Source organism: Chionomys nivalis, chromosome 5 (genome assembly GCF_950005125.1).
Source record: "Chionomys nivalis chromosome 5, mChiNiv1.1, whole genome shotgun sequence".
NCBI classification, from domain to species: domain Eukaryota; kingdom Metazoa; phylum Chordata; class Mammalia; order Rodentia; family Cricetidae; genus Chionomys; species Chionomys nivalis.
Genome location: NC_080090.1, coordinates 91,073,210 through 91,087,474, shown reverse-complemented (window position 1 = coordinate 91,087,474; position 14,265 = coordinate 91,073,210). Strand labels below are relative to the sequence as shown.

The 14,265-nt window shown below is 38.2% G+C and overlaps 1 protein-coding gene across 7 annotated transcripts in view; it reads left to right on the top strand.

The window, feature by feature from the left end:
• Positions 1 to 14,265, top strand: part of R3hdm1 (R3H domain containing 1) — a 136,165-nt gene that overhangs the window by 75,077 nt on the left and 46,823 nt on the right. For 5 of the 7 annotated variants that reach the window (XM_057770269.1, XM_057770267.1, XM_057770270.1 and 2 more), the window contains 4 exons: positions 870 to 1,021; positions 4,313 to 4,414; positions 6,898 to 7,191; positions 12,386 to 12,509. In XM_057770269.1, the coding sequence (XP_057626252.1) occupies positions 870 to 1,021; positions 4,313 to 4,414; positions 6,898 to 7,191; positions 12,386 to 12,509 (672 nt within the window). The remainder of the gene's footprint in view (positions 1 to 869; positions 1,022 to 4,312; positions 4,415 to 6,897; positions 7,192 to 12,385; positions 12,510 to 14,265) is intronic. The other 2 variants (XM_057770271.1, XM_057770268.1) reach the window with 1 other exon arrangement.

Below are 14,265 nucleotides of genomic sequence, written 5' to 3'. Positions count from 1 at the left end.
TATATAATGTTTTGCTATGCATAATCTATTGCTATTAAACTGATTTCATAATTACATGTTTTAAGCTGTCAGTTATCTACATTTTCAACCTATTTTTTTAAGTTGAATATATTCAATGTAGACAACAACCTTGATTATTTCCCATCCCCTTGAAAATTTTTGAATGGTTTCCTGATATCTTAGAATCGGGTGTTTTTCTTTTGAACTGAAATGCACACAAACCCTAATGACCATGGTAAGGCTAGCCAAGGGTGGGAGTGCTGGGTCTTTTGAATGTTGCTGACCCTTCTCCTTTGTTTATAGTAACTGAATACCTGGAGCAGAATGATATTCGAAACTCAAACTTTTTAGAAAATATTTCTTTCAAGATTATTTTTATTTTATATGTTTTGTTGGAGTATATGTTTATGCACCTTATGAGTGTCATGTCTGCAGAAACCAGAAGAGGGCATCAGATCCCCTGGAACTAGAGTTATAGATGGTTGTGAGTTGCCATGTGGCTGATGGGAACCAAACTTGGGTCCCCAGGAAGGGCAGTCAATGCTCTTTAACTGCTAAGCCATCTCCCAGTCCTTCAGAAACATATTTTGATTATCCAGTGAGCTCAGTGGGGTCTGAAACAACACCCTGTCCCACAAACTAGTAACATTTGAATATTTATACTAACAACAAAAAAAAAATAAAGATTGTTAATAGCTTCTTTTCAAATCAAGATACTTGCCAAGCTAAGAAAAACTTTTGGCTTAAGGACCTGGGAGTTGTGGTTTGTGCATAAGGAATTTATGGATGTGTTTTATAAATCAGCAGTGACAGTTTTATTTTCAAACCCTGCTGTATATTGGCTTTTTTCTCTTTTTTCACCTTTTCAGGTCAGCCTTTCATAAATCCAGATGGAAGTCCAGTTGTGTACAATCCTCCTATGACTCAACAGCCAGTTCGAACCCAAGTGCCTGGTCCTCCACAGCCACCTCTGCCACCCCCACCACCTCAACAGCCAGCAGCCAGTCACATTTTCTCACAGGTGCACAAATCCATGATTATGTAATGCTAAGTTCATCTGCCTTTGCACATGTAGGGCTAATGACTGAGATAGCCAAGTAAGTATCTCTTACAGCTTTAATATTATGCCCCTATGACATCACATTCAGTAGGCACAGGAAGAAAATGGTAAAATTAAACACTTTCAACTAATAAATACTGATAATATATTAGAAAAATTATCATGAGTCATTTTATCTCATGAGCTTAACTAGTAAGTAATTTATCCCTGTTTTACAGCAAGAAGTAGACAAGGCAGAATAACTACAGATTGCTCTTTGACCTAGTGAGTAAAGTGCGCTATTAAGATTGAATAGATTCAGCAGAAGAAACTGCACTAGGTTGCTCAAGCCATGCAGAGTATTCTATTGCAAGGGTGAAGTGGGGTGGGTGGGTATTCTGAGAGTCAGTTCTTTTTTTTATTAAATGAATTAAATGAATACACACTGTATGTGTGTGTGCACACGTGCATGTGCATGTTTGGGCATGTGTGTGTTTATGTTTGTTCCACATCATGCATTTACTTGATCAAAGAACAGCTTAGAAAGAACAGTTGATTCTTTCCTTCTATCAGAACTCAGGTTTTCAGGCTTGTCAGCAAATACTTTTGCCTCTTGGACCATCTCTTGTATTTGCTTTTATTGTCTTTACACTGCTATGTGTTTTACCAGGAGTTTTATAGGACTGACTGCCACTTTTACTTAATTTGATGGAAATAAGATTAGTACAGCTTTTGAGATTTCAAAGATTTCCTTGTTATAGATTATTGTCTCAAATTATTATCTCTTAGGTATAATTTTGCCTACCAATCCTCAGACTTGAGGTTATGATCAAGTGTAGAAATAGCTTTGTCACATGTAGTTATGATGACATCCTGGATGAAGGAATAGAGAGTAGTTTGGAAACAGATTCATGAAAGAGCTAAATTTCAGGTGTTGAGGTAAATATCCAACATTCTGATTGATTTAACTTGGACATTTTTTGAAAGTGTTGCTGTTAGATCCTCAAAGAAACAAAAAATCATTAACTAAATGATACCCAGTTTCTATCTTTCACATATTCTGAGATAAATGATTTGTACAATCTCACATAACCAAACGCACTAAATGTGGGAATTCCAAATATAGCCCCTTCTATTTTCTGAACATATAGCATAAAACCAGCCACTACATGGATGTTATTTCGTAGCCACAGTTCAAGTAGGAAAAGGAAATGCAAAGACTTTTCCTTGTCAGTGTGGCCTCAGGGTTTTACTTTTTCAACCACTCTTCTAATTTACAGTTTTCTCTACCATGTAGCACTCTTGGATACATTCACTTAAACCATAGGTTCTCATCTCAGATTCCTTCTATTCTCCAGCAGATCTAAGTTTTTGTTCATCTGACACTTGAGTTGGTCAGACTGACTGACTGAAGAAAGATCATGTCTTACTGTTTATTTGAGTTAGTGCATCAAGTAGCCAGTGGTAGGACTTAGGATTTCCAGCAGTCACACCTCGCTAGTGTGCTTCAGCTTCCTCGGCTAGTGATTCATGGCCCACTAGCAGTTCTGCAGATCACCCGGCTTTACTTCTTTCCTGCTGTTCTTCTACACCCTTTTTTCTTTTATTGACTCTAAGCTGATCTAAACCTTCTATACTTTTAGATTATTCTGTTAATTTTGTGGTTAAAAAAAAGTCTGTGATCACTGTAAATCTTAGTTTTTACAAATGGTTTTCTTTGTTTATTCCCTGGACAGTTTCACTGTTACTTGCATTTTAAGATTATTCTTTTGGGGAACTTTTTCCAGTGCAGGATTCATTTGTAAATACATACTTTAATCAAATGAGTTTTTAATCACATAAGAATTACCTGTGTTGCCGGGCGGTGGTGGCGCATGCCTTTAATCCCAGCACTTGGGAGGCAGAGGCAGGTGGATCTCTGTGAGTTCGAGACCAGCCTGGTCTACAAGAGCTAGTTCCAGGACAGGCTCCAAAACCACAGAGAAACCCTGTTTCGAAAAACTTTAAAAAAAAAAAAAAAAAAAAAAAGAATTACCTGTGTTGTTGTTGTTCTTCTTTTTTTAAGATTTTATTTATTTGTTTGTTTGTTTGTTTGTTTGTTTATTTTTTTATTGTGTGCAGTGTTCTGCCTGCCGACCAGAAGAGGGCATCAGATATCATTACTGATGGTTGTGAGCCACCATGTGGTTGCTGGGAATTGAACTCAGGACCTCTGGAAGAACAGCCAGTGTTCTCAACTGCTGAGCCATCTCTCCCGTCCCCTCTGTTGTTCTTCTGCTTGCTTATCTGGCATAGTAAAAGTCACTTTATCTTACTGTGATTTTTTTTTTCATTTATAAAGTAGATTACAGTAGATAATCACCAAGTTTCTTATACCTTTGGAAAGCTTTTTTTTCCTGAAACAGAAGAATATTTGGCTAAAGATTTCTGATATGTAATTTCTCATGTCCTACCATGAATTCTTTTAATTAAAATGCACTTACCCACAAAGAAAGGTTTTATTTTTTCCTTCATAAAAGATGTTTGTTTGTGTGTATGTAGATATGTTTCATCCTGATGTGGTTATTAAGATTTATTTATCTTATGTGTATGTGTGTTTAAATTGCCTGTATATATGTGTACGTACTATGTGAGTGTGTGTTGCTTGTGGAGGTCAAAAGGACATCAGATCCCCTAGAACTAGAGTAACAGATAGTTATGAGCCAGCATGTGGGCCCTGGGGACATGTTCTGAAGCACTGACACAGCCCTCCAGTCCCTGAGGGATTATTCTCAACAGCTTTTCTCACAAAACACTTAAATTTTAGGAACATTGTCTCTGAGAATTTAAACATGTTTTATGAAATAGAAGAGTTGGTACAAATACTATGTAGATTTATAAGGTTTTTGTTTATAATTTAGTAGTATAGAGCAGCATAAACATAGGACAGCCCCTTCATAAAAAATCAGAAATAATAGTAAGAAGTTTTGTTTTTATTGTCATAACTCTGATATTAAGATTTGAAATGGCTAATTACCAGTTTCTATTAATATGCACATAATTACATTTATGACATAAAAGTTATTATTCTCATTATGACATCAACTTGAGCCTAGGTATGTTCTTGCTGTGTAGAGTTCTTCTTTGGGTACTGTTTTTCTTGTTGATTCTCTTGTATTTTTTAATGACTTTATAAGTGTTAAAGCTGTTGCCCCAAAGTGTACATTTCCATGCTATGCAATTCTTGTAACATTTTCTTCTGACATTAACTGTTTGCCCACCTGTTATTCCTAGCCTGTTGGTCCTCTGCAGTCCTCTTCTCAGCCTGCTCAGTGCTCTCCAGCCCCCTACCCATCCCCGCTCCTGCCAGTCTCACCCACCCAGCAGTACTCCGTGGTACTGTATCTCTTTTCACCTCGTTGTTACAGTGTGTAATGAATGCTTCAGATTGTGATCAGTGTGATATGCTCTTTTTTTTTTTACAGGCAGGTGCATAAGTAACAAAGGTGTTTTCTAATCCATATTAATAATAACTTATTCCTTTTAATAAGACAGTGAGTATATCAGCTATCATAGTGCCTGTTTAAAGGATAATAGTCCTGATTTTTCTAAAGGATAAGTTTCAAGATGAGTGTTCTGAACTAAAAATATTCTTAGATATTATAGTTGCTTTTCTTTACTGATGCCAGTTTTGAATCTATGTAGTCCTGGAATGCACTGTCATGGGGTTTCTGTTGCTCTAATGAAAACATTATGGCTAAGAGCAACTTGGTGAGGAAAGGGTTTATTTCATTTTACAACTCTCAGGCCACGCTATCTCTGTGGGAAGTTGGAGCGTGAACTCAAGGCATGAACCTATAGGCCAGAACTGAAGCAGAGGCCATGAAGGGGTGCTACTCACTGGCTTGCTCCTCATAGCTTGCTCAGCCTGATGTGTTATACAACCCAAGACCACCTGCCCAGTGGTGGCACCACCCACTATGGAGTGGGCTTTCCAACATCTTTCACCACAGACTTGCCTCCCGGTCCGTCTTCCCAAATGACTCTGTATATGTTGAGTTGACATAAAGCTAGCCAGGACAGGCAGCTTTCCTCTTGTTCATATTAAGTATTCTTTTTCCAGTGCTGGTCAGAACCAGTTAATTTAGATGAATTGTAGCCTGTACTACAGAGAACTCTGTCTGATTTTATTATCACTTGACGATTTCTGACTCTAAAATTATACCCTTAATCAAAAGTGTGTGCTGAATTCTAACTGTAAGCCTCTGTAATAGCTCAGGCTGTCACCCTGAAACATTGTGTCCCTTTTCATAACTCCATACATGAAGTAGCTTTTACATTTAAACAAAATTGCTTTCTTTAAAGTGAACTTCCTGATGGCTTGCTTGCTTTTACTAGGGATAGTCTATGTTGCTTCCATTAATTGTTCCATATTGAAACTGTGCTTCAAATCGGATTATAAACTATAGCTGAAAAACCATTCTCAGTGCTTTTTGGAAATTGCTCTGTGGAGGGTGCATTCCTTTTGAACTGGGCAGCCTTATTTACCAGATTCATCTCTGAATGATTTTCTCAAATAACTTTCTGTCTACACAAAAGAAATAATACTTTTTGTGAGTGACTCTTGACAATAGTATGTATATACACTACCTCTTGTAAAAATATTTAGCCGTATTACTTTGTAATTTAGAACTCTTAGGTATTTTAATGTTTAGAAACCATTTCATATGCTGTTACATTCCATTTTCCTCTATACTGTCATTTGAGGGACCAAGAAGAACTAATACTTACGCTGTCAAGTTAGGAACTATGTATGTCATACGACCCATAAATTTTAAACCCTGCCTTGGCTGGATACCACTAGTTGCTCACCAATGATCCAGAAACAGGACACTTTGATTTATATTATTCTGCTCTTTTAACTTACATGACAGACTGAGAAACACTAAGAACAGAAGTTATTAAAGAAAAGGAATGACTGGTTGGACATAAGAAAGGCATAGAACCTGAACCCTGCTTTTTAGAAAGAGTTATTTAAAAATAACTCCTTTCAGATTATATATTGATTATATAATATAAAAGTGTCCAGTTTTACTTCTGAACCAAAGTCAGCATTTGAAGTTCATTAAATAAATGTAGTTTTTTTTTTTTTTTTTTTTTTTTTACTGAAGAGGCACCCTAATCTTTTCGTCATTCTATGATTTCCATTAAGTATATTTTCCTTTTTTTGTTTGTTTTTTTTTGTTTTTTTTTTTGTTTTTCGAGACAGGTTTCTCTGTGGTTTTGGAGCCTGTCCTGGAACTAGCTCTTGTAGACCAGGCTGGTCTCGAACTCACAGAGATCCACCTGCCTCTGCCTCCCGAGTGCTGGGATTAAAGGCGTGCGCCACCACCGCCCGGCATATTTTCTAAATAATATGTAATGATAGCATTATTGCATACCTTCCCCCTCCTGCATTGGAATTCTCATTTTCTTGAACCTGTTCTCTCATATCTTACCTATTTTACATACGTATGATGTCCATACATACACTGCTACAGCTTGCTTATTAATGTATAAAGTATAGGGCCTGGGAGATATAGCTTAGTTTGGTGAAGTACTTGCCTTGGACAGAGTCTTGGGTTCATTCATAAGCACAGCACAAATCAGACATTGTGGTTTACACCTGTAATCCCCTCACTCAAGAAGTAGAGACAGGAGGACCAGAAATTCAAGTCATCTTCAGCTACGTGAGTTTGAGGCTAGTCTAGGCTACATGAGATACTCAAATGAAATAATGTGTGTGTGTGTGTGTGTGTGTGTGTGTGTGTATAGCACTTTTCATAGATAAATGTGATCCATGAATGAAAGACTACTGATGGCTAACTTCTTTTCAACAGGATAACCTTGGCTCTCAGTTCAGCCACATGAGTCTTGCCCGCCAGCCATCAGCTGATGGTTCTGACCCTCATGCCACCATGTTCCAGTCTACTGTCGTTCTTCAGTCTCCACAACAGTCTGGTTACATTGTTACGACAGCACCCCCACATCCTCCCCCGCCTCCTCCACCACCTCCCCCTCCTTCCCTGCCTCCTGGGCAGTCAGTCCCCACTGCCAGTTTCTCTGCCTCTGGACATCCTGTCAGCCAGCCTGTGCTCCAGCAGCAGGGGTATGTTCCTCAGCCCTCACCGCAGGTGCGTTGCTTTTGCATGCTCTCTCTCTCTCTCTCCTCTAACTTAGGAACAATTTATGAGATAGTATAAGTAAAGAGCCCTTGTTACCTCTGTAGATTGTCAAGTACCTGGGGAGCAGCCACATGACAGGTAACTACAATTTAGTTAGGTGACTTAAAATATGTGTCCTTGCCTGGTGGTGGTGGCACACATCTTTAATCCCAACACTCAGCAGGCAGAGGCAGATGGATCTCTGTGAGTTCGAGTCCAGCCTGGTGTACAAGAGCTAGTTCCAGGCCAGGCTCGAAAAAACAGAAATAAATAAATAAAAATAAAAAGGTATGTGTTCTTTGAATTTCCCTCTGACTCTGGTAAGTGTGTTTTGTTTTGTTTAATTATCTTAGGAAAACATAATAAGTGTGTGTTATTTCGGGTTACTATTGTAGTAAAGCATGACCAAAAGCAAGTTGGGCAGGAATGAGTTTATTTATTTATTCCACATCACAAATTCATCATTTAAAGAAATCAGAACAGGAATTCAAATCAAGGTAAGAACCTTGAGGCAAGAGTTGATGCAGAGATCATGAAGGGATGCTGTTAACTGGCTTGTTCATCATGGCCTGCTCTGCCTGCTTTCATACAGAAGCTAGGATTCTTTGCCCAGGGCACCACCCATAATGTGCTGGACCTTTTTTCCATCAATTACTAATTAAGAAAAGGCCCTACAGCTGGATGTTATAGCAGCATTTTTCTCAATTGAGGTTTCCTCTTTTCAGATGACTCCAGCCTTTGTCAAGTTGGCATAAAACTAGCCAACACAGTGTAAAAGGACTGGAAAGTATATATGACAGCATTTCAAGAATACACCAGGTTGAATAGAAGTAGCATCATAGTATCAACTTTTCAGTTTAGGAAAAAAAATTTGTCACTTCTATCTTAATTTTTCTCAGTATTTTTTGCGGTGGGGAGGGCAGCAGTGAATTGGAGATAGGGTTTCTCTCTGTGTAGCGCTGGCTATCCTGGACCTTTCTCTGTAGACCAGGCTGACCTCGAACTTAAGAGATCTGCCTTTCTCTGCCTCCCGAGTGCTGGGAGTAAAAGTGTGCACCACTATGCCTAGCTATTTTGCCCTTTTCATTAGATAGATATTCCACATTTTATTAAGAATACTTGAAACATTTAATGTTTTAGTTGCTTCTATAAATGGGACTTTTTAAATACATTTTTTTATTGATATTTATTGAGCTCTACATTTTTCTGTGCTCCCCTCCCGGCCTCTCTCTTCCTCCCCCAAGGTCCCCATGCTTCCAATTTACTCAGGAGATCTTGTCTTTTTCTGCTTTCTAATTCCCATGTAAATCAGATCTAAGAAAGTCTCTCTTAGTGTCCTCATTGTTATCTAAGTTCTCTGGGATTGTGGTTTGTAGCCTGGCTTTCTTTGCTTTATGCTTAAAAACCACCTATGAGTGAGTACATGTGATAATTGTCTTTCTGGGTCTGGGTTACCTCACTCAAAATGATGTTTTCTAGCTCCATCCATTTGCCTGCAGAATTCAAGGTATCAATTTTTTCTGCTGTGTAGTACTCCATTGTGTAAATGTACCACATTTTTCTTCTCCATTCTTTGATCAAGGGGCATTTAGTTTATTTCCAGGTTCTGGCTATGACAAACAAATCTACTATGAACATAGTTGAGCACATGTCCTTGTGACACGATTGAGCATCCTTTGGTTATATACGCAAAAGTGGTATTACTGGGTCTTGAGGAAGGTTGTTTCCTAATTTTCTGAGAAATCGCCACACTGACATCCAAAGGGGCTGTACCAGCTTGCATTCCCACCAGCAATGCAGAAGTGTTCCCTTTTTCCCACAACCTCTCCAGCATAAGTTGTCATCAGTGTTTTTGATCTTGGCCATTTTTATAGGTGTAAGATGGAATCTCAGAGTTGTTTTGATTTGCATTTTCTCTGATTGACTAAGGATGTTGAGCATTTCCTCAAGTGTCTTTCAGCCATTTTAGATTCCTCTGTTGAGAGTTCACTGTTTAGGTCAGTACTCCATTTTATTTAATTGGATTATGTGATCTTTTGGTGTCCAATTTCTTGAGTTCTTTGTATATTTTGGAGATCAGACCTGTCTGATATGGTGTTAGTGAAGATATTTTCCCATTCTATAGACTGTCGTTTTGTCTTGTTGACTGTGTCCTTTGCTTTACAGAAGATTTTCAGTTTCAGAAGGTCCCATTTATTGATTGTTTCTCTCAGTGTCTGTGCTGCTAGGGTTATATTTAGGAAGGTGTTCCGTGTGCCAATGCGTTCAAGTATACTTCCCTCTTTCTCTTCTATAAGGTCCAGTGTGACTGGCTTTACATTGAGGTCTTTGATCCATTTAGATTTGAGTTTTGTGCATGGTGATAGATACAGGTCTATTTTCATTCTTCTGCATGTTGATGTCCAGTTAATGCCAGCACCACTTGTTAAATATGCTTTTTTTCTTTTTTTATTTATTTATTCATTATGTATACAATATTCTGTCTGTGTGTATGCCTACACAGACCCCATTACAGGTGGTTGTGAGCCACCATTTGGTGCTGGGAATTGAACTCAGGACCTTTGGAAGAGCAGGCAATGCTCTTAACCTCTGAGCCATCTCTCCAGCCCAATATGCTTTTTTTTTTCCCATTTGATATTTCTTTTGCTTCTTTGTCAAAAATCATGTGTTTGAAGATGTGTAGATCAATATCCCGGTCTTCTATTCTGTTCCATTGGTCCTCCTGTCTGTTCCTATGCCAATAAGATACCAGGCTGTTTTCAGTACTGTAGCTCTGTAGTAGAATTCGAAGTCAGGGATTGTGATGCCTCCAGAAGTTCTTTTATTGTACAGGATTGTTTTGGTTATCCTGGATTTTTTGCTTTTCCATATGAAGTTGAGTACCATTCTTCCGAGGTCTTTGAAAAATTTTGCTGGGATTTTGATGGTCATTGCATTGAATAATGGGACTGTTTTTAAATTTTACTTTTTTATCTTCCATGATAAAAAGAATTTGAGCATATTGATCTTATATCCTGTGAATTTTCTCCCTCCCCTGTTGTTTAGCTTTTTTGTCTGAATTGAAGCATTCCCTCTTAATGGGAGGAAGGAAGCTTATACACTGAGGAAACTTACCAAGCTTCTAAAACTAAGAAGACTTACAAAGGCCTCCCTGATGTTATAGTGATGTGCTAAGGGAGGAGCCTCTCCAAGGAGATAGTAACTGCCTGTGGTCCTTCCCAGGGAGTTCCAGTGATATGGTTTTCATGAGTTGTCACCCATGCTTCAGTGGAGTCTTCAGTGGTACAAAATCACTTCTAGTCATCCAGTAAACTCCTGGGGTTCACTAAGCTAGATTTGGGTGGACTCATTTCTTTGGTCTGTCTGTGTCTTCCTGGGTATCTAGGGAAAGTAGGCATTTGTTCCCATCTCCCTGCTGGGAAAGAATCACACAACACTTTCCCATGGATGTTCATTTTCATAGTATATTTAAGTTCTTTGTTCATTTTTTGTTGTTGTTGTTGTTTTGTTTTTATTGTTTCTGCAGGTTAATTTGTTTTGTATTTGCCTTTCCTTTAAACAGCCATTTTTAATCCAATCAATGATTTTACACATAGTAAGGAAATACCCTGCTATTAAAATACAGCAGCCTTCCTGTAGCCTTTTTATTGAGTTATTGTAGTGAGGATTTTGGTTTTATAGGCTGCTTAGAACTAAGTATGTGACAGATCATTTCTTTATACAAGATTGTTTCCAATGCATTTTATTTTTTTTCCTCACTGCAACTAAACTAGGTCAGGTTAACTTAAAAGAAATTTATACTGGTTATGATGGCACTTTCCTTTAATGCCAGCTCTCAGGAGACAGAGGCAGATGGATCTCTCTGAATTCAAAGCCAGTCTGATCTACATACAGAGTTCCAGACCAACCATAGCTACATCATGAGACCCTATGTCAAAAAAAGTAAAGAAAAAGAAGTGTGTAATATCTAAACGTGCTATCAAGACAATGTTCTGGTCCTCTGGTTCTTCTTACAATCTTTCCACTCACTCTCTTCAATGATTTTCTTTAAACCTAAGATGTAGGGAGGAAAATGTTTCAATTTGGGATGGTCACTCCATGGTTACTTACTCTCTACATTTTAACCATTTCTAAACAGAGTATAGCTAGAAATGATATTAGTTTAGTAAAATGATAGTCATGGGTTCTTCATAGGGTCTCTAACCTCTCCAGACACAGATAGTTGGCTAGGTTCACTGCACCAGGCATGAACTCCCTCCTACTGAGTGGGCATTGTTAAGTCTAATTAGATAATTTCTGCTATCCACAAGACAAAAGTGCTGCTCTTGCAGCATTAGCGATATTTTTCAAGGCTGTCATTGTTGTGATTTGTAGGGGTACAGGTGGATAAGGCTATTATTGATTGCTTTTCTTCCTTGGCAGCTTACATAGCACTTTTTGATAGTATGTGAGCTCGTCCTCAGGGACGAGGTTTCCAAATCAGTTCCAACTCAATTTCTCCCAGTCCCAGGTCTAAAGTATATGTTGTAAGGTCTTGTCTTCAAGGTCTGGTAGACAACCAAGGACAGCAGCAGTTCTCAGTAGTTTTTCAGCAAAGCAAACTTTGTTTTATAAAGAGAAATGTGAAACTAATACAGCTATAAAATTCACATCTAAATGGGATTGGTGGGCACAGCGGTAAATGTACTTTGTTCTGTTTTGTTTGATTTGGGGGGTTGGTTTGGTTAGGTTTGGTTTTTGGAGACGGTCTCTGCATAGCTCTGGCAGGTCTGGAAATCACTATGCAGACCAGGCTGGCCTCATACTCACAAAGAACCACTTGCTTTACAAATGCTAGAATTAAACAGCCATTTTTAATCCAATCAATGATTTTACACATAGTAAGGAAATACCCTGCTATTAAAATACAGCAGCCTTCCTGTAGCCTTTTTATTGAGTTATTGTAGTGAGGATGTGACCATGCCTAGAGGAGGTTATCTTTTTAAAGATATCTTATATCTGGACTTTATAGTTTTAAATTTAGTTAAATATAGTAGATTTTACAAGTCAGTTGGTTTGCAAAGGGTTCGTACTAAAATTATTGCTCATTGCATCTTGTGTGCCTCATGGGAAAATTACTCTTCCAAGTAAAACTAATTTATGTCCTCAATGCTTATGATTGTAGATGCCAGCCTGTTACTGTGCTCCAGGCCACTATCACTCCAGCCAGCCCCAGTACCGCCCTGTCCCTTCTATCCATTACAGTTCACATCTAAACCAGCCACTGCCACAGCCTGCACAGCAGACAGGTGAGTTATGTTCTGATACCAGGATTTTTAGCTATTGGACATTAATATTTCCAAATTTATTTCAGTATTTACAGTAAGATATTATCATGCTCAGTCTTTGAAGATATTAGATATATGCGTGTGAGTGTGTAAGCCAGTTACATTTAAAGGAGTGGAAAAATCATACATTCTTCAGAAATTCTACACAGATTTGTATGATAAAGGGTTGAATAGGAAGGTTCTGCATGGCCAACAGTCTTGGAAGTAGCTGTTGGAACCCCGCTGCCATGGTAGTAGGAGCCCTCTTTGCATCCTATTAATTCCCCAAATAGAAATGGCTGGGAGACCTTGTGCAACTAATCAGAATCAAAGCCTGCTAAATTTGATTCATTTGAATTTTAGCTAAAGGATGACACTTTAATGTAAAAGATACTTGTTTGATGATGTGTATTCTTACACATACTTCTGTCTCATTTTCAGTTTGATAATTATTTGGTGAAAAAGAAACAAGTAGAATCTAATACTAGACATAATTTTAAAAATCTTATTTCCTTTTTGCCATTTTCTTCAAGAATGTATTGACTTGAACCCCAATCTCATTTTTAAATGAGTAATAACTTAGCATATAGAATGAGTGCTTTGCAAACTTGGGCACCTGCGTAGGGTCCCCATCACATAACAACAGGCAGAGTATAATACCTGTAATAGAGCACTGGCAAGGCAGAGACAAATGGATTCCCGGAACTTGATTCCCAGCCAGCCTGTCTTAATTGATGTATTCAGAATAGTGAGAGACCTGTTTTAAGAAAACAGAGTAGATTGGGGGAGGAGGAGGGAAATGGCGGGGAGGAGGCAGAAATCTTTAATAAATAAATTTAAAAAAAGAAAACAGAGAAGACAACTCTTGAGAACCATACTCTAAGACAAACTCTGGTTTGTACACGCATGTGCAGTCATAAATGCAATTCCACAGACATATAGAAAACTATCTTACTGACTCTGTTTCCATCCTGGTTTTGTCTTGTTACAAATATTTAATAAGGTGTTTAGCTAAAGCCTTGTTTTACATAAATTGGATAATTGAACTTAGATTTTATTACCTATTTTTATAGAGCATTTTGAGCTATTTGTTATTGTTGGAGGTATGGGTTTTGTGCAGAGGCATTTGAACTCTACCTCCATGAGGGAGTCTGCTGCTTCAGTACTATCTGCTCACTCTTGAGAACTACTTCTGGGCTGGCTCTTCCAGTAAAAGTACTCTTCCTTCTTGTGCTAATGCGGTCATCAACTTCCGCTGTCAGACAAGAGTTATCGTTACCACAACTCTGCAGCCACGCTTTCATGTCCTTAACCTGTTAGACCTGGAAGTTTTCTTGTTCTTAGTATGCGGGCTCTTTTCTTCTTTGTATGGAGATACCCTACATTGTGTGTACAACAGATGTGTTTTTCTAATGGAATTTGGCCATCATCTGACCATTTTAGCTAAGCTATAATTTGTTTGGTTTTAAATTTGACTCCTTTTAATATCAGATTTCCCTGAAGCCTACTAATACAACTCATGTCAAAAATATAAACCGTATATAATCTCAGTTCAAAAGACATCAAAAGTTGTTCCTCACTAGCTCAGCAGGTAAAGTTGCTTTCTGTGCAAGCCTGACAGTCTGAATTTGATGTCCATAACTTTTATAATGGTAGAGGGGGAAAGAACAAATTCCACAAAGTTGTCTCTGACTTCCACACATGTGTTGTGACACATAATGTAACATCCCTCCCTCTC